Source organism: Ornithorhynchus anatinus, chromosome 3, assembly GCF_004115215.2.
Source record: "Ornithorhynchus anatinus isolate Pmale09 chromosome 3, mOrnAna1.pri.v4, whole genome shotgun sequence".
Taxonomy (NCBI): domain Eukaryota; kingdom Metazoa; phylum Chordata; class Mammalia; order Monotremata; family Ornithorhynchidae; genus Ornithorhynchus; species Ornithorhynchus anatinus.
Genome location: NC_041730.1, coordinates 11,004,579 through 11,025,530, shown reverse-complemented (window position 1 = coordinate 11,025,530; position 20,952 = coordinate 11,004,579). Strand labels below are relative to the sequence as shown.

General features: G+C 47.8%; 1 protein-coding gene and 1 non-coding gene across 4 annotated transcripts in view; one reads left to right on the top strand and one right to left on the bottom strand.

Moving 5' to 3' along the window:
• Window positions 1–20,952, top strand: part of INSC (INSC spindle orientation adaptor protein) — a 158,360-nt gene that overhangs the window by 11,625 nt on the left and 125,783 nt on the right. Inside the window, exon 1 of one of the 3 annotated variants that reach the window (XM_029059342.2) lies at window positions 18,558–18,712. The exons of the other annotated variants lie outside the window; for them this stretch is intronic. Coding sequence (XP_028915175.2) covers window positions 18,596–18,712 — 117 coding nt within the window. The 5' untranslated portion in view covers window positions 18,558–18,595. Of the gene's footprint in view, window positions 1–18,557; window positions 18,713–20,952 lie in introns of those variants that run through there. 3 annotated transcript variants of the gene reach the window in all.
• LOC114810492 lies at window positions 15,644–15,781 on the bottom strand. Its single transcript, XR_003758191.1, has one exon. It is a non-coding gene; the product is annotated as a small nucleolar RNA SNORA7 (small nucleolar RNA).

Genomic DNA, 20,952 nt, shown 5'->3' with positions numbered 1-20,952 from the left:
TTTGGAGAGGCAGCCTGCCGATGACGAGGAGGAAAGGAGAGAGGATTTCTTGAAAAGTCAGAAAGATCTGAGAGCTCTGGCCCCATCCGTCTTGGCACGAGCCGCCTCGCGTCAACGGACTTGTTTGCAATTTTAGGATGGATTTGGAGTCGATATGTTTCGTTTACTTTCTGCAGCAGGAGCTGATCAAGGGATTTCCAGGAAGGAAAAGGGGTGATTTATACTGGCACGCTCAACCCGGGGGCTGGAGGCTGAGGAATAAATAGCACAAAATAAAGTTCAGGATTCTGCTGTGAAAATCCTTTGTAATAATCTAGTTATCGCCCGACTTCAGTACAACTTCACTTCAAAGAGAAGGACGTCTCCTCCGAGACCGATGTCTTTCAGATTGGGGATCAGATCCTCACGGGGAGCGGAGGGAGCGCGGGAGAATCCCAGGGGACTCCTGAAGATTGACCAGGCTGCAGCTCTCCCCGTCTCCAAAGCCCCCCAAAATACTACCTCCTCCAGGAAGCTTTCCTTGATCATTTCACAACATCCAAATCAGGCCTGCCCAACCACCACCCATAGCATGTGTGCATTTTATTACTCTCTTCAGCACCTCCTTCCGTAGAGAAGCAGCGTGGCTCAGTGGAAAGAGCCCGGGCTTTGGAGTCAGAGGTCGCGGGTTCAAATCCCGGCTCGGCCACTTGTCAGCTGTGTGACTGTGGGCAAGTCACTTCACTTCTCTGGGCCGCAGTTCCCTCATCTGGAAAATGGGGATTAGGACTGTGAGCCCCACGTGGGACAACCTGATTCCCCTGGGTCTCCCCCACCGCTTAGAACAGTGCTCTGCACATAGTAATCGCTTAACAAATACCAACATTATTATGATTATATTTGATGATGGTGGTATTTGAATGCTTACTCTGTGCCAAGCACTGCTTGAGCGCTTAGTACAGCGCCGCCTCCGGGGCTCCTACCCTGACCCGTTGGACGCTCCATGGGCTGCTTACAACGCGCACCCGCGCTTTAGCCGGGGAGTGGCTTCCCTCCCGGGGCGCTGGGTTAGGGGTAGCGGGTTTCAGGCCCCGCGGAGGGATGCCGTTGGCTACCGACGGTGCCCCCGGAGGGAAGCCGGGCCCCTGGGGTGAAATGGGCGAGTGAAAAGATTATCCCGCCTAATCCCGGCTCTGCCCTTTGTCAGCTGTGTGACTTCGGGCAAGTCACTTCACTTCTCTGTGCCTCGGTTCCCTCGACCGTAAAATGGGGATTAAGACTGTGAGCCCACGTGGGACAACCTGATCACCCTGTCCTCCCCAGCGCTTAGAACGGCGCTCTGCACATAGTAAGCGCTTAACAGATGCCATCATCGTTATTATTACAGTGCTTGGCACATAGTAAGCACTCAAGAAATACGACTGAATGCATGAATGCATCCTTGATTAGTGATTTGGTTCCTTCATCCTGACACATTAGTGCCCATTCCTGTGATATCCCCTGTTCTTCCGTCTTCTCCCTGAATTTGTCAATAATTCATTCATTCAATTATATGTATTGAGCGCTTACTGTGTGCAGAGTGCTGTACTAAGGGTTTGTCAACGAATAACCATAGCAATAAAGGTATTTGTTAAGCACTTACTATGTGCTAAACACTGCACTAAGCACTAGAGTAGGTACAGAATAATCAGGTTGGACATGGTCCCTGTCCCACTTGGGGCTCACAGTCTAAAGAGAAGGGAGGACTGGTATGGCAGCCCTGTTTTACAGACTGAGGAAACTGAGGCATAGAGAAGTGGACCTGACTTCCCTAAGGTCACGCAGCAGGCAAATAGTGAAGGCAGGATTAGAACAACGATTCCCTGGACCCCAGGCCCATGATCCTTCAGCGTGGCTCGTGGCTTAATGGAAAGAGCCCGGGCTTGGGAGTCAGAGGTCATGGGTTCTAATCCTGGCTCTGCCGCTTGCCAGCTGTGTGACCTTGGGCAAGTCACTTAACCTCTCTGTGCCTCAGTTACCTCATCTGTAAAATGGGGATGAAGACTGTGAGCCCTACGTGGGACAACCTGATTACCTTCTATCTACCCCAGCGCTTAGAATAGTGCTTGGCACATAGTAAGCACTTATCAGATACCAACATTATCACTATTATTATTATTATCCTTCCACCAGGCCACGTGGCTACCCATCGTCAATAACACTCGTTTGATTTCTTCATGAATGTGCCACGCTTTGAGGAAAGGAGAACACGCGTGTGGCTTCTGCCGTTCTCTCCCAAGCACTCAGTACGGTAGTTTGCACTCAGTGTGGGATCATGGATTGATTGATTACCTTCGCTTAATTGGTACAATTGATTGATCGATTGATTATTGTAGGTTTATGACTTCACGCTGCACCACTGACACCTTGATGCCCACTTACAAAAGTATTAGTAATATTAGTAGAGAAGCGGCATGGCTCAGTGGAAAGAGCCCGGGCTTGGGAGTCAGAGGACATGGGTTCGAACCCAGGCTCCGCCACTTGTCAGCTGTGTGACTTTGGGCAAGTCACTGAACTTCTCTGTGCCTCAGTGACCTCATCTGTAAAATGGGGATTAACTGTGAGCCTCACGTGGGACAACCTGATCACCCTGTATCTACCCCAGCGCTTAGAACAGTGCTCTGCACATAGTAAGGCTTACCAAATACCAACGTCATTATTATTATTATTAGTGGTAGTAAATAGTCTTTATTGAGCTGACAGTCTCTAGATGGTAAGCTTGTTATGGGCAGGGAACACGGCTGATAATTCTGTTGTATCGTACTCTCTCAAGTGCTTAGTACAGTGCTCTGCACATAGTAATCGCTCAGTAAATGCCACTGATTGATTGAGCACCCTCCAAGAAGTAATGCCATATACTGCAGGCTTGGTAAGTATAAACAAAGAAGGGCACCCACTAAGCGCTCAGTAAATACGATTGAATGAGTGAATGACACATTTCCTGCTCACAACGATCTTAGACTCTAACGGCAGAAAGATGTAAAAGAAAATAATGCAAAAGAGTAGGCAAAATAAATCCAGGCATGTAAATTTGAATAAACTTATATACGAGAGTATTGAGGAAGGGTATTTATAAGTCCTTAAGTGGTAAAAGCAGCTGGTGATTTCCTCAACAGTGCTCAGTACAGTGCTCTGCCCTCAGTAGGTACTCAGGAGGTGCTATTAATTGACTAATCCTTGATTTGAGGCACATTTCTCCCCTTTCACTTACTCCAGCCCCTGGTAGCTGAGAACCCGATCAGTTCAGAAATAGGCAAATGAAAAAAGAGGCTTTTATTGGACTCCTCTCCTCCACGGCATGGAAACCTGTACCCAAGTGGGTGTGTTTTAGGGACGAAGGTGGGTGTGTGTGGAATCCCAGGAGAACCCAGAGCGTTACAATATGGAAGCCCATTCACTTCATTCCTCTGACCTCAACTCAGGGAAGCAGCATGGCCTAGTGGATAGAGCCTGGTCTTGGGCGTCAGAAGGACCTGGGATCTAATCCCACTCCACCACTTACTGCTGCGTGACCTTGGGCAAGTCTCTTCACTTCTCTGGGCTTCAGTTACCTCATCTGTAAAATGGGGATTAAGATCATAAGTCCCATATGGGACAGGGACTGTGGCCACCCTGATTAGCTTCTATCTACCCCAGCGCTTAGTACAGTGCCTGGAATAGAGTAAGTGTTTAACTAATACCATTAAAAAATTGATTGACTGGTATGTACCAGAGAGCTTGGCACAAAGTAATTGCTTAAAAAATAGCTCAGGTACTAATGATCTTGGTGAGGTTGTCTTGTTTTGTTCTGCTTTGCTTTGCTGTCTGTCTCCCCCGTTTAGACTGGGAGCCCGTCACTGGGCAGAGATTGTCTCTAACTGTTGCCAAATTGTCCATTCCAAGCGCTTAGTACAGTCTGCTCATAGTAAGCGCTCAATAAATACTATTGAATGAATGAATAATAATATTAATTATGATATTTGCTAAGTGCTTACTATGAGCCAGGCACTGTACTAAGGGCTGGGGTGGGTACAAGCAACTTGTGTTGGACAGAGTCCCTGTCTCACGTGGGGCTCAAAGTCTCAATCCCCATTTCACACGTGAGGCAACTGAGGCGCAGAAAAGTGAAGTGACTTGTCCAAGGACACACAGCAGACAAATGGTGGAGGTAGGATTAGAATCCATGACCTTCTGACTCCCAGGCCGTGCCCTATCCACTCCACAGTGCTGCTATTACTACTCTATCTAGGAATAATGGGCAATGGATTTATAGCCGGCTTCCAGGATGATCTCTCTGTGGGGAAGGAATGTGTCTTTTATTGCTTTTTTGTACTCTCCCAAATGCTCAGTACAGTGCTTTACACACGGTAAGTACTCAATAAATATGACTGAATGAATGACAGAGGCATGATCGTAGAGGATTCAGGACTCACTGAATGGCGATGCTGTAGACGAGCCTAAGGCTATATCTGTTTCAGATGATTTGCGAAAGATGCAATTTACTCAGCCGAACTTGGGTTCCCGCTAATTAACCTCGCTATAACTGTGCCGTGACAAGTTCTTTAATGTGGGTTGATCCGTGAATGTAAGCTTTCTCGGCTGGCTTGTTTCTCAAGTGCACTCTGGCAGTTTCTGTGTTTGATTTAAAGCTCCGGTTTAGAGCCTAAGTTACTGCCTACCTTTAGGGGAACACTTTTTTTGAAAGATGTGTGCGTGTGAAGCCCTCGATGGCCACCAGCAGGATAAAGGGAATGCAGCTGTCTCCTCAGAGCTTTAGCCGAACAGCGGGGAGTCAGTGGGGCCTAGTGGAAAGGGGGCAGGGCCGGAAATCGGAAGACCCAGGTTCTAATCCCGTCTCCGTCTCTTGCCTGCCGTGTCACTTCGACCGAGTCACTTCACTTCTCTAGACCTCAGTTTGCTCATCTGTAAGATGGGGATGAAATAACTGTTCTCCCTCCTTGTTAGACTGTGGGACGTTGGTAATGTCCGAACTGATTATCTTGTATTTTCCCCAGGGTTGGGCACCTGGAAAGTGCTTCATAAATCCCATCATTATTGTTAGTGGTAATTCCAGATGGTCCGAAGGGAAGGGTGATTTCTAAGTTTGGAGCGGGTCTCCGGTGAGGACCCACCAGGCGCAATGCAGGGCTGAAGTGTTGCCGTGGAGGGCGCACGGCTCAGCGCCTCACACCCCCAAGGGACGGTGGGGGTGACCATGCTTTGCGAATAGTCAGCACTCAATAATAAATACGATTGATTGGCGCGAGGGGAAAAAGGAGTTTAAAAAAGTCAGGGTGGAATACCAGATCAATATGTTTGCTTTCTTTCTCAGCTTCTCATTTCTCTCTGCTTCACTATCTTTTATTTTTCCTTCAGAAGGAACATTTTAACATATGTCTAAGAGGATAAGGAAGGTCAATATTAAGTTAGATCAATGGCATCCTCATCCCAGTGTATGCATTTATACACTTCATACAAGCGGATATCTAAATGTATAGATGCATATATGTAAATATATATTATATTTATTTATTAGTTATTATGGTATGTGTTAACTGCTTAGTATGTGTCAATCCCTGAACAAAGCATTGGAGTAGATGTAATACAATTTAATCTCACACATTTCCTGTCCCACGTGGGGCTCAGAGTCCAAGTGTGAGGGAGAACGAATATCGAATCTCCATTTTACAGCTGAGTAAACCGAGGCCCAGAGCAGCTAAGTGAGTTGCCCAAGGTTACTCTGCAGGCAAGCAGTGGAGCCAGGATTAAAACCAATGTCTCCTCATTTCCAATCAAGGGCTCTTTCCCGGAGGCCATGCCATTTCTTCCCCAGCCTCGCTCATCCCAGGTCCCAAGGCAAGACCTGAGAGTTTCCATTCAGGACTGAAAAGATTCACAGTGGAGGCTTAGTGGCCCAATAGCTGTTTGTAGCCATCCCAGATGTTTCCCTTTCCCTGCTTTTGACCCCCTTTTAGTAAGTGAAAAGTTGACACCTGTGATTTTAGGCATTAGCATTCTCAGCTGGGGGATTCCAGGTGGTTGTCAGAAAGGACACCAGGTAGTGTGGGGTCTTGAGACCGTGTCTGAAGCAGGATAGGGGACCCCTCCCCTGGGACTTCGTAAGAACAGGGGAACCCCCATCTGCTTGGCTTGGGAGGAAAGGAGTCCTGAAATCTGAGGGGTCCGAGAGGAAGCTGTGGAAGCTTCAGACTCAGACGCTAAGAGTTTGAGACTCCAAGATGATGGAGACCTGTCCTAGCTTAGATACCTGTCACGTTTCCTAGAGTGAGAGATTTGCCAAGTATGACCTCTCCTTGTGATTTGTGAAACATGATTTATCCAAATTTCCCCCGCTTTAGAGCTATTCAATTTACTCTAATGGTCCTTATCTGAGAGTTATGTCTGTTCATGGCAGACAAAACCCGTAAGTCATCAGCTTAGTGTAAACTAATTGTTATTTTTAGCCCTGGGGGACCTCAGAACCCCAGAGAGAGGCCTCTGGATTTTGCCAATCTCAGCTGAAATGGATGGCTGCCGTACAAGTCGGGAACGTTAGAAAGCAAGAAGCGATAATTAAATTTTTATTTAAGCAGTTGAGTCACCCGACAGTGGTTCCAGAGACGTCTGAGGGACCCGATGTTCGTCAGCAGTGACACCAGGGTTGGGTGCCGTCCAAGAAGCCAACCGGGCCGCATAATCCCCAGAGAGGAGCGGGGGCCCCACCCCCAGAGCTGTCTCCCACGGCTGGACAAATGGACCCTTTTTGGCCTGCTGGGGGAAAGTGGGCTGGAGGTGCCAGAGAAACCACTGGGTTAATTCTTGAGGAGGGAGGTGGAGGGACCACCGAGCTAATTCTTGGGGAGGGTAGCTCGCCTTTGTGGGGAGGTGGAGGGGGCCTGGAGACTGACTGGCTGGTCTGGAACCAGCGGCCAAGAGAGAGGAAAGGAAGCAGGCTGGTGTTTCCACTGTTGTGTGGTGAAGCCTGGAAGCAGACGAGATAGGCTGGGGAGTCCCCCGGCCAGGGGTCGGTCTGGGGGAGGCGTGTGGGAAGCAGTTGAGAAGTGGGGCCTGGAAGTAATCATCACCATCATCATCAACGTCGCCATTATCACGGTCATTATGACCATCATCGTTGTTGCCGTCATCATCACTGACATCATTATCATCATCGCTGTCATCATTATCATCATCACTGCTATCATCACTGTCATCGTGACTGCCATCCCTTCACCATCATCATTATCATCACCATCATCATCATCTTCGTCAATGTCATAATCATCTTCAATGCCATTGCTGCCTTCATCGTCTTCATCCTTGTCATCAGCACCATCACCATCACGATCACCACATCATCACGACTGTCATAACATCATCATCTTCACTGTCATCATCACTACCATTATACTGTCATTATCACCGTCACCATCACCTCACCATCAAAATCATCATGTCATCACACCTGTCATAACATCGTCATCTTCATTCTCATCACCATCATTACACTGTCATCACCACCATCATCATCATCATCATCCAAGTTGTCATCATCTTCTTTATTGCTATCACCACCGCCATCACAATTGTGTTCGTCACGTCATCATGACTGTCATCACATCATCATCTTCATGGTCATCATCACTGTCTTTACACTATCACCATCATTATCATCGTCCAAGTTGCCATCATCACCGCCATCATGATTGTGATCATCATATCACAGTCATCATCATCATCACGATCATCAATGTTATCATGACTGTAATCACATCACCAACACCACTGTCACCATCACCACCATTATCACTGTCATCATCACCGTCATCACCATCATCATCATTATCATGTTCACAATCAGCACTAGTAAGCACCTATAGGGGGAAGAGCACTGTTACTAGTTTTTGGGAACAGAGAAAAGGAGAAAAAGACACCGTAAGCTCCTTCTCAAGGAACTTACAGTCTAATGGGGGAGGCAAGTGAGCACACATTTCTAATCCTTAACAGGTAAAAGAGTCTCTGGGGCAGGATTAGGGCAGCCACCCTATTTGAGGAACTGAGATGTTCCAATTGGACTTTCTGCTCCCTGGGTTTTTGTGTGCTGCGTTCTCTGTTCATTCTGTCATCCACATGAACTCTATGTGAGTGAGTCTCATTTCCCAGGATCCTCTGCTCAAATAAGTCTCATTTCTCAACATCTCCTTGCCCGGGCCCCCCCAACTCATCCTCCTGACACTAGAGCTCAGCAGCCATTGCTTCCTTCTTGACTTGCTGAAGCTGTGACTTGGTGATTTTGCCCAACAACATGTGCGGCCCTCGTGCTGGCTGTTTTCCCTGACATTTTTTTTGTGTGTGTGCTGTTCAGAGCTCAGCCGACCTGGCTTTCCCTCCCCTTCCTGTCTTGGCCCTCCCATTTTTAGTAAAGATGCTTTATTTCCTCCTGCCGCTGACCTCACAGCTTTCTCCCACGCACAGAGTCGTGTTCGGGACCTTGCCAGGCCAGATCTATCACCTCTATTGCCAGCACTTACTCCCAGACTGCGCAGCCGAGCATCTGTCTCCATCAGAGACTCTCAGATAAGCCCCCGACACCCAGCCCAGAAGCCCCGTGCACACAAACACTCTCCAGATTCTTTTCTAAATGGAGCCCCACAAAAGCTTCCAGACTCTTCCACCACATGACTCTGGAGTATGAAAGGAGGAGAGACTCAGAAGAGAGAGGAGAAACTGAAAGGAGAGAAGATACTGATACACAAATCTACCTCTCCAGCCCTGATCTCTCTCCCTCCCTCCAGTCTCACAACTCCTCCTGCCTTCAACACATCTCCACTTGGATGTCCTTCTATCACCTCAAACTTAACCTGTCCAAAACAGAGCTCCTTATCTTACTATCCAAACCCTGTCCCTCCTGACTTTCCCATCACTGTAGATGGCACATTATTCTCCCTGTCTCACGAGCCTGTAAACCTGGCATTATCCTCGACTCCTCTCTGTCATTCAACCCACTTATTCAATCCATCACCAAATCCTGTCTGTTCCAACTTCACAACGTCACTAAAATCCGCCCTTTCCTCTCCATCCAAACTGCTACCGTGTTAATATAATTACTCATCTTAACCTTCCTGGATTACAGCATCAGACTCCTTACTGACCTCCCAGCCACCTGTCTCTCCTCACTCCAGTCCGTACCTTGCTGCCTGGATCATTTTTCTACAAAAATGTTCAGGACACGTCACCCCACTCCTCGAAAAATGCCAGTGGTTGCCCAAACACCTCAATATCTAGCAAAAACTCCTCATCATTAACTCTAAAGCACCCCATCACCTTGCCTCCTCCTACCTCACCTCTCTGCTCTCCTTCTACAACCCAGCCCACACACTCTGCTTCTCTAGTGCTAACCTTCTCACTGTGCCTCCATATGACCTGCCTCGCCACTGACCACTTGCCCATGTTCTGCCTCTGGCCTAGAATGTCCTCCCTCCTCAAATCTGACAGACAATTACTCTCCTCCCCTTCAAAGCCTTATTGAAGGCACATTTCCTCCAAGAGGTCTTCCCAGACTAGGCCCTGCTTCCCATAATCTCCCATTCCCTTCTGCGTCACCCTGACTTCCTTCTTTGCTCTTCCCCCCTCCCAGCCCCACATCACTTAGGTACATATCTGTAATTTTATTTACTTATATTTATGTCTATCTCCCTACCTCCAGACTGTAAGCTCATTTGGGCCAGGGAATATGACTGATTATCATTGTATCGTACTTTCCCAAGTGCTTAGTATAGTGCTCTGGACTCAGTAAGTGCTCAGTAAATACGATTGAATGAGTGAATGAATGATACGGAAACCTGGAGGAGGGAGGAGAAACTCTGAGGAGAGAGAACATACAGAAGACCCAGAGGAGAGAAGAGAGACCCAAAGGAGAGAGAAGATAGTGACCTAGGGGAGAGAGGAGATAGAGACCCAGAGGAGAGAGGCAGAAACAGAAACAAAGCTGCTTTCTGACCAGGAGCGGGAAATGAAGGACCTGAGTTCTGGCCCAAGAGCTGTGACAAGAACTGAGCAAGGACTTCCACCCTGAAACAAAGGCCATGGGGATCGCTTGGGTGGCCATGGGGTAGGAGAGCATCCACTATCAAAAGAGGAAAGGAGCAGAGAGGGCCTGCCTCCTCCATGACCGAGAATGAAGAAGGCCTCGCTATGGCTACAGGATCATGAAAGTTGCCATGAGAGAACCCTCTGCCAGCTGTGGTGGGATTGGGTGACGTGCTGTTCCTAGCCTGGCTTACTGGGGGCTGGAGAGAGTCCGGTTCTGGAGGGACCACGGAACGTGGGCCTGCCTCCTCCTGTAGGGATGTGGAGCCGAGGGTTGGGCCTGGAGCCGCCATCTTGGTGACTGCACTTCCTTCTGGTCCTTTTCAAGCTCCAAGGGAAGAGGCAGACTGGCCTCAACTGTCTGAGTAGTTCCGATAACTCTGAGGAAGAAGTTAGCTAGCTTTACTCCCATCACGGGAGAGACCATTCATTCGGTTTTATACCAGGCAGTCTGGTTTTTAGCAGGCCGGTCCCCTTGGCTGGTCTTGACCCAGAACTGAACATTTTTGTGTCCACTTTCTAAGTTTTGATCTCACCTCTGCAGTTCCTCTTGTTGAGTTTCACAGTTCAGAAGTGGTGCCAAAGGGTCATACGGAACTGGGTGGAGAAATGCTTTTAGAATCACAGAAATCTGTGTTCTGCAAAATGGCACTTGTGATGTCAACACTTTTCCACATGTGCCTGGCATTCTATCCAACCCACAGAGGAAAAACACATGTTATGGGAGAATTGACTGTATATACATGAGACAGGAAGTCTGCTAATAAATTGACTTGTTAGATGAAGGCCATTAGACCAGGATGGGTTACCTTAACAGCAGTTAGTCTCCCTTGACTTGGGGTTGACCTGGGCAGGGACTCTAAGGCAGCAGGCATGGGATGGGCAACAGGGAGTCTGCGGTTGAGAAGATGCCCCCATCAAAGGCAAGTGTCAGTGCTCATTGGTTCAGGAGTTTTGCTCTTCCTCTACCAGGGTGAAGGTCAGAAGGCAAAGTTTGGCTGGAGGGTTTATTCAAGAGGGCACCTCTAGAATGTAAGCTCTTTGTGGGCAGTGAATGTGTCTGTAAATCAACAGCATTCTTCCAAATGCTCAATACAGTGTTCTCATGCACACAGTAAGCACCCAATAAATACCACTGATTGAGGGAGAGGAGAGTTAATGAGAGGAGTTTTCTCCTTTAAATCTTTAGGCATCTGCAATGAGAAGACTTCCAAGAATCCTGCTCCACCACTCATTCATTCAGTCACATTTACTGAGCTCTTACTGTGTGCAGAGCATTGTACTAAGCACTTGGGGAGAGTACCATATAACCATAAACACTTTCCCTGCCCACAACGGGTTTATAGTCTGGAGGGGGAGACAGACGTTAATATAAATAAATTACAGATGTGTACGTAAGTGCTGTGAGGTTGGGAGGTGGGGATGAATGAAGGGAGCAAGTCAGCTTTTGCAGAAGGGAGAGGGAGAAGGGGAAAGGAGGGCTTAGTATAGGTGGGCCTCTTGAAAGAGATGTGCCTGCAATAGAGCTTTGAAGGGGGAAAAATTAATTGTCTGTAGGATTTGAGGAGGGAGGACTTTTCAGGCCAGAGGTAGGATGTGGTGGAAAGGCCAACAGGGAGATAAACGAGATAGAGGTACAGTGAGAAGATTAGCATTAGAGGAGCGAAGTGTGTGGGCTGCCTTGTGGTAGGAGATTAGGGAGCCTTCCCAGATCTCCAAGAAGTCCCTCAGGCAGCTCTGGACCCCATCCTAGGACACTCCTCCTCCACAACCCCCACCGTACTGCCTGACACTTGCTGCAGCCAGGGTGGGTGGCAGGGGGGTGAGGGGAATGGGACGTCTGATACGTAGGTCCCTAGAGAAGCAGCATAGTACAGTGGATAGAGCCCGGGCCTGGGAATCAGATGGTCACAGGCTCTAATCCCAGCTCCACCACTTGTCTGCTATGTGACCTTGGGCAAGTCACTTCATTTCTCTGGCCTCAGTCTCCTCATCTGTAAAATGGGGATTTAGACTGTGAGCCCCACATGAGACAGAGACCATGTTTAATTTGCTTTTGCTGAAGCGGAGTGGCATATTAGGGCACAGGCCTGAGAGTCAGAAGATCATGGGTTCTAATCCTGACTCTGCCACTTGTTGGTTGTGTGACCTTGGGCATGCCACTTCACTTCTCTGGGCCTCAGTCACTTCGCCTGTAAAATGGGGAGTGACATTATGAGCCCCACGTGGCACAGAGATTACACCCAACCCGATTTGCTTGTATCCACTGCAGTGCTTCGTACAATACCGGGCACACAGTGAGTGCTCAAGAGATACCGCACAATTATTATTATTATTACGACCAGAAAGGTCTTTCCTGGTGTTCATAGCCGGGCTTGGTCACCTTGGAGAGAGAAATCCATGGACCCTGGCAGAAAATCCAGCCTGCACCCTGGTAGGGGAAGGGTAAAATCCTCTAGGATCAAAGGCCTGGGTCTAGTGTGGCGAGTTTCTCCCAGGGGAGGTTTTTGGGACCTGGAAAGATGAGTATGTTGATGATGATGAAGAGGGTGATTGCAACTGCTAAAATCTTATTATGTGTCAAGTACTGAAGTAAGGCTGGAGTAGATATGAGTTAATTAGGTGAGATGCAGCCCCTGTCCCACATGGGGCTCACAGTCTAAGTAGCGGGGGAAAACAGACAATATGAAAACAGGAATGAAACCCTAGGGGAGGCAGCTATACCACTGGGTGATTGGACTCACCTTTCCCCTGGATACTGACGCATATGACTCTCAGCACCCCCCTTTACAAGAGCTTATTACAGTGCCGTGCATAAACTAAGTGCTCAAAAAATACCATTGACCTTGGTGTGGGTGAGGGGTTGGGAGACAGGAGACTAGGGTTCTAGTTACCAGTCCATCATTTAACTCATCAATTAATTGTGTTTATTGAGCATTTACTAGGTGCAGAGCTATGGACTAAGGGTTTGGGAAAGTTATAATAATAATAATTATATTTATTAAGCCCTTACTTTGTCCTAGGCACTGTTCTGAGTGCTGGGGCGGATACAAGCAAATCGGGTTGGATACAGTCCCTTGTCCCACTTGGGGCTCACAGTAGTCTCAAACCCCATTTTACAGTTGAGGTAACTGAGGCACAGAGAAGTGAAATGACTTGGCCCGAAGTTACAACGCAGACAAGTGACGGAGCTGGGAATAGAACCCATGACCTTCTGACTCGCAGGCCCGTGCTCTATCCGCTAGGCCATGCTGCTTCTCTGCCACTCCCTTGCTGGGTTTCTTGGGTGAAGTCACGTAACTTCCCTGTGCCTCGGTTTTAGTCTCTAATCAATCAGTCAGTCAGCGGTGTTTATTGAGCGCTTCCTGCGTGCACAGCACTGTACTAAGAGCTTGGGAGAACACAATACAACGGAGTGGGTAGACATGTTCCTTGCCCACAAGGAGCTTAGAGTCTAACGGATGATAAGATGATCCATTCCTCTAATATTTTGGTAGGTACTGAATATGAAAGCATTTTGGAAAACGGGTGATAGAAATTCAGGGTGACATTTCAATTATGATTCTCGGTAACCCAAGAGTCTGGTTCTGGGGAGAGAGTGGTGGGGGGTGGGGAGACTCTCTGTAGGCTCTTGGGGTCAAAAGCTCAAGCTGCTGGCATTGTTGCTGCTGCCCCCTAATCAATTTCACATTGATCTTGTCAGAGCAACCGAATACCTCAGACAAAGGATATTCCAAATCCAATGTTCTTTGAATGATCCCTTTGTTTCATACAAAGAGATTCTCATCAGTCCTCCGCCGGAGTGGAGCTGACAACCCGTTTGGACGTTTCAGTCTCCGAGATGTTGAGCCCCTGTGTCTCCCCGTGACAGGATTAGAGCTGACGGGGCTTGGAAACCAAAGTCTGGAGCTATCACGGGGTACTGCATATTCTGCTACAAAAGAGCAGCATGGCCCAGTGGAAAGAATAATAATGTTGGTATTTGTTAAGCGCTTACTATGTGCAAAGCACTGTTCTAAGCGCTTGGAGAGATACAGGGTGATCAGGTTGTCCCCCGTGAGGCTCACAGTTAACCCCCATTTTACAGATGAGGTCACTGAGGCACAGAGAAGTGAAGTGACTCGCCCACAGTCACACAGCTGACAAGTGGCAGAGCCCAGATTCGAACTCATGACCTCTGACTCCCAAGCCCGGGCTCTTTCCGCTGAGCCACGCTGCTTCTCTACCCGGATCCGGGAGTCAGAGGAACTGAGTTCTAGTCCTGCCTGCACCTCTTATCTACTGTGTGACCTTAGGCGAGTCTCTTCACTTCTCTGTGCCTCAGTTCCCTCATCCGTAAAATGGCGATGAATACTGCCTGCCACATACTAAGTGGTTAGCAAATATCATTTTGTTGAAAAAGATGCCGATGTTAAAGGACGCTATCGTAGGATCAGACATCCAACCTGTTCCTTAGCAACCGCAGGGAGTTGCGCGTTAGCTGGGCAAATCTGAAATAGAGGGGGCTGCTGCAGAGGGGTCCTGAGTCTCCCTGAGAAACAAAGAGGCCGTTGGAGTCAGTGGTGTGGCATGAGGCAGTCCTGGAACCCCATGGTTGGAAGGCTTCCAAGTAGTGTGGCCTAGTGGGCCGAGCATGGGTCTGGAAGTCAGAATCCCTGCTCTGCCACTTGTTTGCTGTGTGACCTTGGGTGAGTCACTTAGCTTCTCTGAGCCTCAGTTACCTTATCTGTAAAATGAGAATTGAGAGTGTGAGCACCGTGTGGGACAGGGACTGGGTCCAGCTTGACTAATTTGTATCTACCTCAGCGCTTAGAACAGTGCTTGACACAAAGTAAGGGCTTAATGGACAACATAGGAAAAAAAAAACCACAAAAGAAAAAAATGACATGTGGGACATAGGGAAGGTTGTGCGTGTAAGTAGCACAAGTAAGGAAGGAAGTGCAAGTAGGCGGGCAGAGATAAGGCACATTGCCAAGGGCATCTGCAGTCTTTGCCCAAGTTAGCCAGCTCAAGGATGACAACCCAGGTCTCCTGTTTCCCAGAGCAATATATATTTTTTTCTGGTATTTGTTAATTATATACTACGTGTCAAGCCCAGTATTAAGCCCTGGGGTCTGATTCCATGGACACATCTCTCTCAGAATGTCATGCTCACCATCTGCAGTCATTCTGGTAGTGTATCCATAGAGCTTCCTCGGTAAAACTACAGAAGTGGTTTACCATTGCCGGCTTCCACGCAGTAAACTCGAGTCTCCGCCATCTACCCTCAGCGTGGCTCTGTGGGAAGAGCACAGGCTTTGGGGTCAGAGGTCATGGGTTCGAATCCCGGCTCTGCCGCTCGTCAGCTGTGTGACTGTGGGCGAGTCACTTCACTTCTCTGGGCCTCAGTGACCTCCTCTGTAAAACGGGGATGAAGACTGTGAGCCCCACGTGGGACCACCTGCTTCCCCTGTGTCTACCCCAGCGCTTAGAACAGTGCTCTGCACATGGTAAGCGCTTAACAAATACCAACATTATTACTCTCTCCCATGCCGCTGCTGCCCAGCATGGGTGAGTTTTGATCAGTAGCAGATTGCCTTCCATTGGCTAGTCACTGGCCAACCTAGGAATGGAATGGGTAGGCCTCTGCTTGACTCTCCCTCCTGTAGCGGAAACCGGTAGAGTCCTGAAAACTCTCCAGCTCTGACCCTGAGAGGGAAGCGCTGGGGTAGATACAACTAATTAGGTTGTCCATGTCCCATATGGGGCTCACAGAATTCATCCCCATTTAACCGGTGAGGTAACTGAGGCACAGAGAAGTTAAATGACTTGCCCTAGATCACCCAGCAGACAAGTGGCAGAGCCGGAACTAGAACACAGGTCCTTCTGAATCGGGGTCTTCCCCCTAGACCAACAGCAGAGCTCTTCTAATGATGTTGGTATTTGTTAAGCGCTTACTATGTGCAGAGCACTGTTCTAAGCGCTGCGGTAGACACAGGGGAATCAGGTTGTCCCACATGGGGCTCACAGTCTTACTCCCCATTTTACAGATGAGGTAACTGAGGCACAGAGAAGTTAAGTGACTTGTCCACAGTCACTCAGCTGACAAGTGACAGAGCCTCTTCTCTGTACTGCAAATTCTTGACAAGTGCCATTATGGTTTCTTCTTAGCTCTGACCTGCGGGAGGGATGCAGAAAGAGCCAGTTCAGTCTGTTGTATTGCACTGTCCCAAGCGCTTAGTACAGTGCTCAGCACATAGTAAGCACTCAATGCCACTGATTGATTCCTTTGAAGGGACCCAAGGCCAACTGAGCTGTATTGTACTTTCCAAGCGCTTAGTACAGTGCTCTGCACACAGTAAGTGGTCAATAAATACGATTCAATGAATGAATGAGGTCTGAGATTGCTCCCCCCCCCCCCCCAAAAACTCACATCTGGGCCAGTTTGGCTAATTGTGAGCTGCTTCTGAGACTGCAGTTTGAGGCAGTGGTGCAAAACATCCTGGGATCTTTGAAACCCACGGTACTCTAAAAAAAAAACATATAAGGCCCGATTCTTGCCAGTCGGGGATGTATTTATCTCATTTATCTGGCATTTTCCCTTTGTGATTCTCCCATAAAAAGGGCCCGGAAGTTCACTTTTATTCACTCTGTGAGTGTATGTGTGTGTGTGTGTGTGTGCCTGCTCAGATTAAAACCTAGAACGACTCAGACATAAATTGCTTTATTGTTTTTAATATTGTCGGAAGGGGTTTAATCAATTTTCCCAGGGAAAACAGTATTGTAATTTCTAAAGGTCCCTATGGGATAAAGTTTTTATTTGAAGTCAGAAGCAACCGGGTACCTCGACAGTGATAGATCGAAATAATAAAGGGGAGAAAAAAACAAGTGGCTAAGGGGAGGAAAGAAACCCAGTCGTCTGGCACCTCTGAAACTTTCAGGAGAAGAATAGAGGCATTCAGAAGAAGGAAGGAAATGCTACTCTGCCGGTTTGAGAGTGAATGCAGCCCTATCATGTCTCCGTTTGGAGAGAGTGGGGAGAGACACCCGGATTCCGAGGAGTTGAAGAGCTAAAAGGGAGAGCGTGTTTTGTTTTTTTAATGGTATTTTTTAGTGCCAGGCACCGGGCACTGGGTAGATACAAGCTAATCAGATTGATCACAGTCGCTGTCCCAGTTGGGGCTTATGGTATTAATTCTCGTTTTACAGACGAGGTAACTGAAGCACAGAGAAGTGAAGTGACTTGTCCAAGGTCACACAGTAGACAATTGGCAGAGCCGGAATTAGAACCCAGGACCTTGGAGTCAGGCCGTGCTGCTTCTCAATGTGTTTGGCGGGGTGGGAGTTGGGGGGAGGAGGGGAAGGTGTGGATAGAGTAAACTCCTCTCCACTATTGCTCCAGAAACTCTGGCTTCCTCTCTTGATTGCCCCATAAGCTCATTAGAATGAAGCTGCCTGATGAATTGCATTCTGCTTTTTTTTTTTGGTATCTCTGTCTTGCAATTCCCATTGTGTTTAATGAATTACAGAGGCTAACTGGAAGCATGAATCATAAAGTATTAAGAGGCATATGGTTTTTTGCAGTCTTGAAGGCACAGGAATTCGGGTTTGCTTGCTTTGGCAACTTGCTCATTTGATGTCCTTCCCTCAGGGACATTGCCTTTATTGGGTTTCTGCTAGATTGGAAGATCCTTGAGGCCAAGGATTTGTCCCCCTTCCTCCACCCAACTCTGAGAGTTTAGTATATCTTTCTGCTCCCAGTAGGCGTTCAATAGATAAGATTGACTGACCAGTGAGATTTGAAAACATCCTTCTTATCTGGGGCCCTCTCTGCTAACTACTGAGGGTAGCCCCAAAGTAAAACCTGATTACACTTTTTTTTATGGTATTTGTTAAATGTTTACTATGTCCCAAGCACTGTTTTGAGCACTGAGAAAAGGTACAAGATAATCAGGTTGGACAGAGTCCATTTTTATGGTATTTGTTAAGCTTACTATGTGCCAGGCACGGTTCTAAGCACTAGGATACAAGATAATTAGGTTGGACAGAGTCCATTTTTCTTTTAAGGTATTTGTTAAATGCTTACTACTGTGCTTGGCATTGTTCTAAGCCCTCCGGGGGGTTCAGTGTAATCAGATTGGACGTAGTCACTATCCCACATGGGGCTCACAATCTCAAATCCCCATTTTACGATGCGACACAGAGAAGCTAAGTGACTTTTATGGTGAGCCCACCGTAAGCTACCATTTTAGTGAGTGACTGTGATCCTGTGAACAACAACAAGGAAGAGATTTTGTGAAGCCACTGATGGGCTCTACCTGAGACAGGTGATTGCTGGCTTGTGGAGGTGGAGCATAGAGAGAGGGAGGCCTGGCTTTCTCCCCCTGTTCTACCCAGTAAAAGGCCTGGGCCAATCAGGAGTTAGAAACATTGCCACAGCTGTGATACTTAAGGCAGAATAAAAGGCGGTGGTGTTGATTAGAGAGGGGGCAGCTGGAGATATACACAGAGAGCGGTACGGAGGTAGGCTGAGATGCTGGGAGAAGCAAGCATAGAAGTAGCAGGAGAGCAGCACTTGAAAGCAGAAAGAAGCACTAACAGAATGGGTTCCTTTGGCTACAGACTGGTATTTGGACCCTGGTGGAGTGGAGTGAGTTGGTGTGTGTATGTGTTGCTCCCTTGCAAGCTGGTATAACTAAGTAAAAAACTTACCTTAGTAACTTGGTTATCAGAGGTGTGGTTTGAACTCTACTATGTGTCACTGAAGCTCTCCTGGTCCAGGAAGGTTCTGGTTGGTACCAACTGGGGGGCTTGTGACAACTTTCCCGAGGTCACACAGCAGATGAGGGGCAGAGCTGGGATTAGAAACCAGGTCCTCTGACTCCCAGTCCCCTGCTCTTTCCACTAGGCCATGCTGCTTCTCTAAATTTCCCTTGTGGTCCCCACTGGGTGGCCTTGAATTTTAGGAGCCCCGAGCCCCTTCTGAATAAGCCCACTGAGACTCCATAGATTAGAGAAACTGGATCGTCCCTTGGGGATTTGGGACTGAAAGTTTCACCTCTGATGTTCAGGAGGGTGGATCGTAGCGATCAGGGAAGCTTCCTAATTATTGGCAAGAATTGATTTTTCCTTGAACCTTTGCAGTCCTACTTGTTTAAAAGACAAAGGGGCATCGAGAATGAGGGGAAAGTAGTCAATCTCTCTGCAGTGATAGTAGTAGAAATGATATTTACTAAGCACTAAAGATCTGAAGAAAATTTGCTGATCTACCTCTTGTTCCTTAGCAGCAGCATGAACTAGTGAACACGTACAGTGCTCTGCATACGGTAAGTGCTCAATAAATGCCACCGATTGACTGTGGTGAGCTGACACGGATGGGAAGCAAGCAGGGAAGACAAATGATTTGAAGATGAATGATAATGACAATAATAATGATTGTCAGATATAAGCACTGTGCTAAGCACTGGGATAGATATAAGATAATCAAGTTAGATGCAATCCCTGTCCCACATGGGGCTTGCAATTGTAGTAGGAGGGAGTACAGGTATCTTATATTGTTTTTGTCCGTCTGTCTCCCCCCGATTAGACTGTAAGCCCATCAGTGGGCAGGGACTGTCTCTATCTGTTGCCGATTTGTACATTCCAAGCGCTTAGTGCAGTGCTCTGCACATAGTAAGCGCTCAATAAATACTATTGAATGAATGAATGAATTTTTTACAGATGAAGAAACCGAGTCCCAGAGAGGTTAAGTGACACGCATCTAAGGTCATCTAGCAGGCAAGTGACTGGGATTGGATTAGAACCCAGCAGTGAAGCACGGTGGGAGAAGCTCTGGGGGGAGAATAATAATATTGTTGGTATTGGTTAAGCGCTTACTATGTGCAGAGCACTGTTCTAAGCACTGGGGTAGGTACAGGGTGATCAGGTTGTCCCATGTGAGGCTCACATTAATCCCCATTTTACAGATGAGGTAACTGAGGCACAGAGAAGTGAAGTGACTTGCCCGGAGTCACACAGCTGCCAAGTGGCGGAGCCGGGATTCGAACCCATGAACTCTGACTCCCAAGCCTGGGCTTTTTCCACTGAGCCACGCTGCTTCTCAAGCGTCTTTTGGGGACACCTTGGCAGCAGGCTGACCAGCCTGGTTTACCACAAACAGCAGGAGGGTGGCTCTCCTTGAGATGATCCAGAGACCAAGAGACAGAGTGGGTGGAGGTGCCAGGCCTGCAGAAGGCAAATGTTTCAGTGTGTGACTGGCTAATGTTTCCGTGAATAAGGGCAGAATGGACTGTGGTCTGAGTTGGAATTTGACCAAGGCTCATTGTGGTTGAAAATTGATTGCTGCTCTGAAAATCGGGAAAGGAGTAGGCTGGGCAGTTTTGTAGAAAATGAAATACGAAAAGAGATTTGGCGTGCGTGTGTGTGTGTCTGTATCGGCATGCATGTGGTATTTTCACTTCTCTCTTAGGCCCCTGTTAGGAGAGAGAGGATGAGGGGAGAGGGAGAGTACCACAAGATGGAGTTTGAAACATGTATCGTACCTGCCAGCTAAGAGGTTCCAGTTAAAGACTCCTTAATCAATCAATCAATCCATCAGGGGTATTTAGTGAGTGCTTACTATGTGCAGAGTACTGTTCTAAGCACTTGGGAGAGTACAATACAAGATAAATTAGCAGACACATTCCCTGCCCATAGTGAGTTTATTGTCTAGCAGCTGCCTCAGTTTCCTCATCTGAAAAATGGGGATTTAATGTTTTTCCTCCCTCCCTTTTAGATGTGAGCCCTATATGGGACAGAGATTGGGTCTGATATGATTATCTTGTATCTATCCCAGCGCATTGTACAGTGCTTGGCACATGGTAACTGTTTAACAAAAACCATGATGATGAT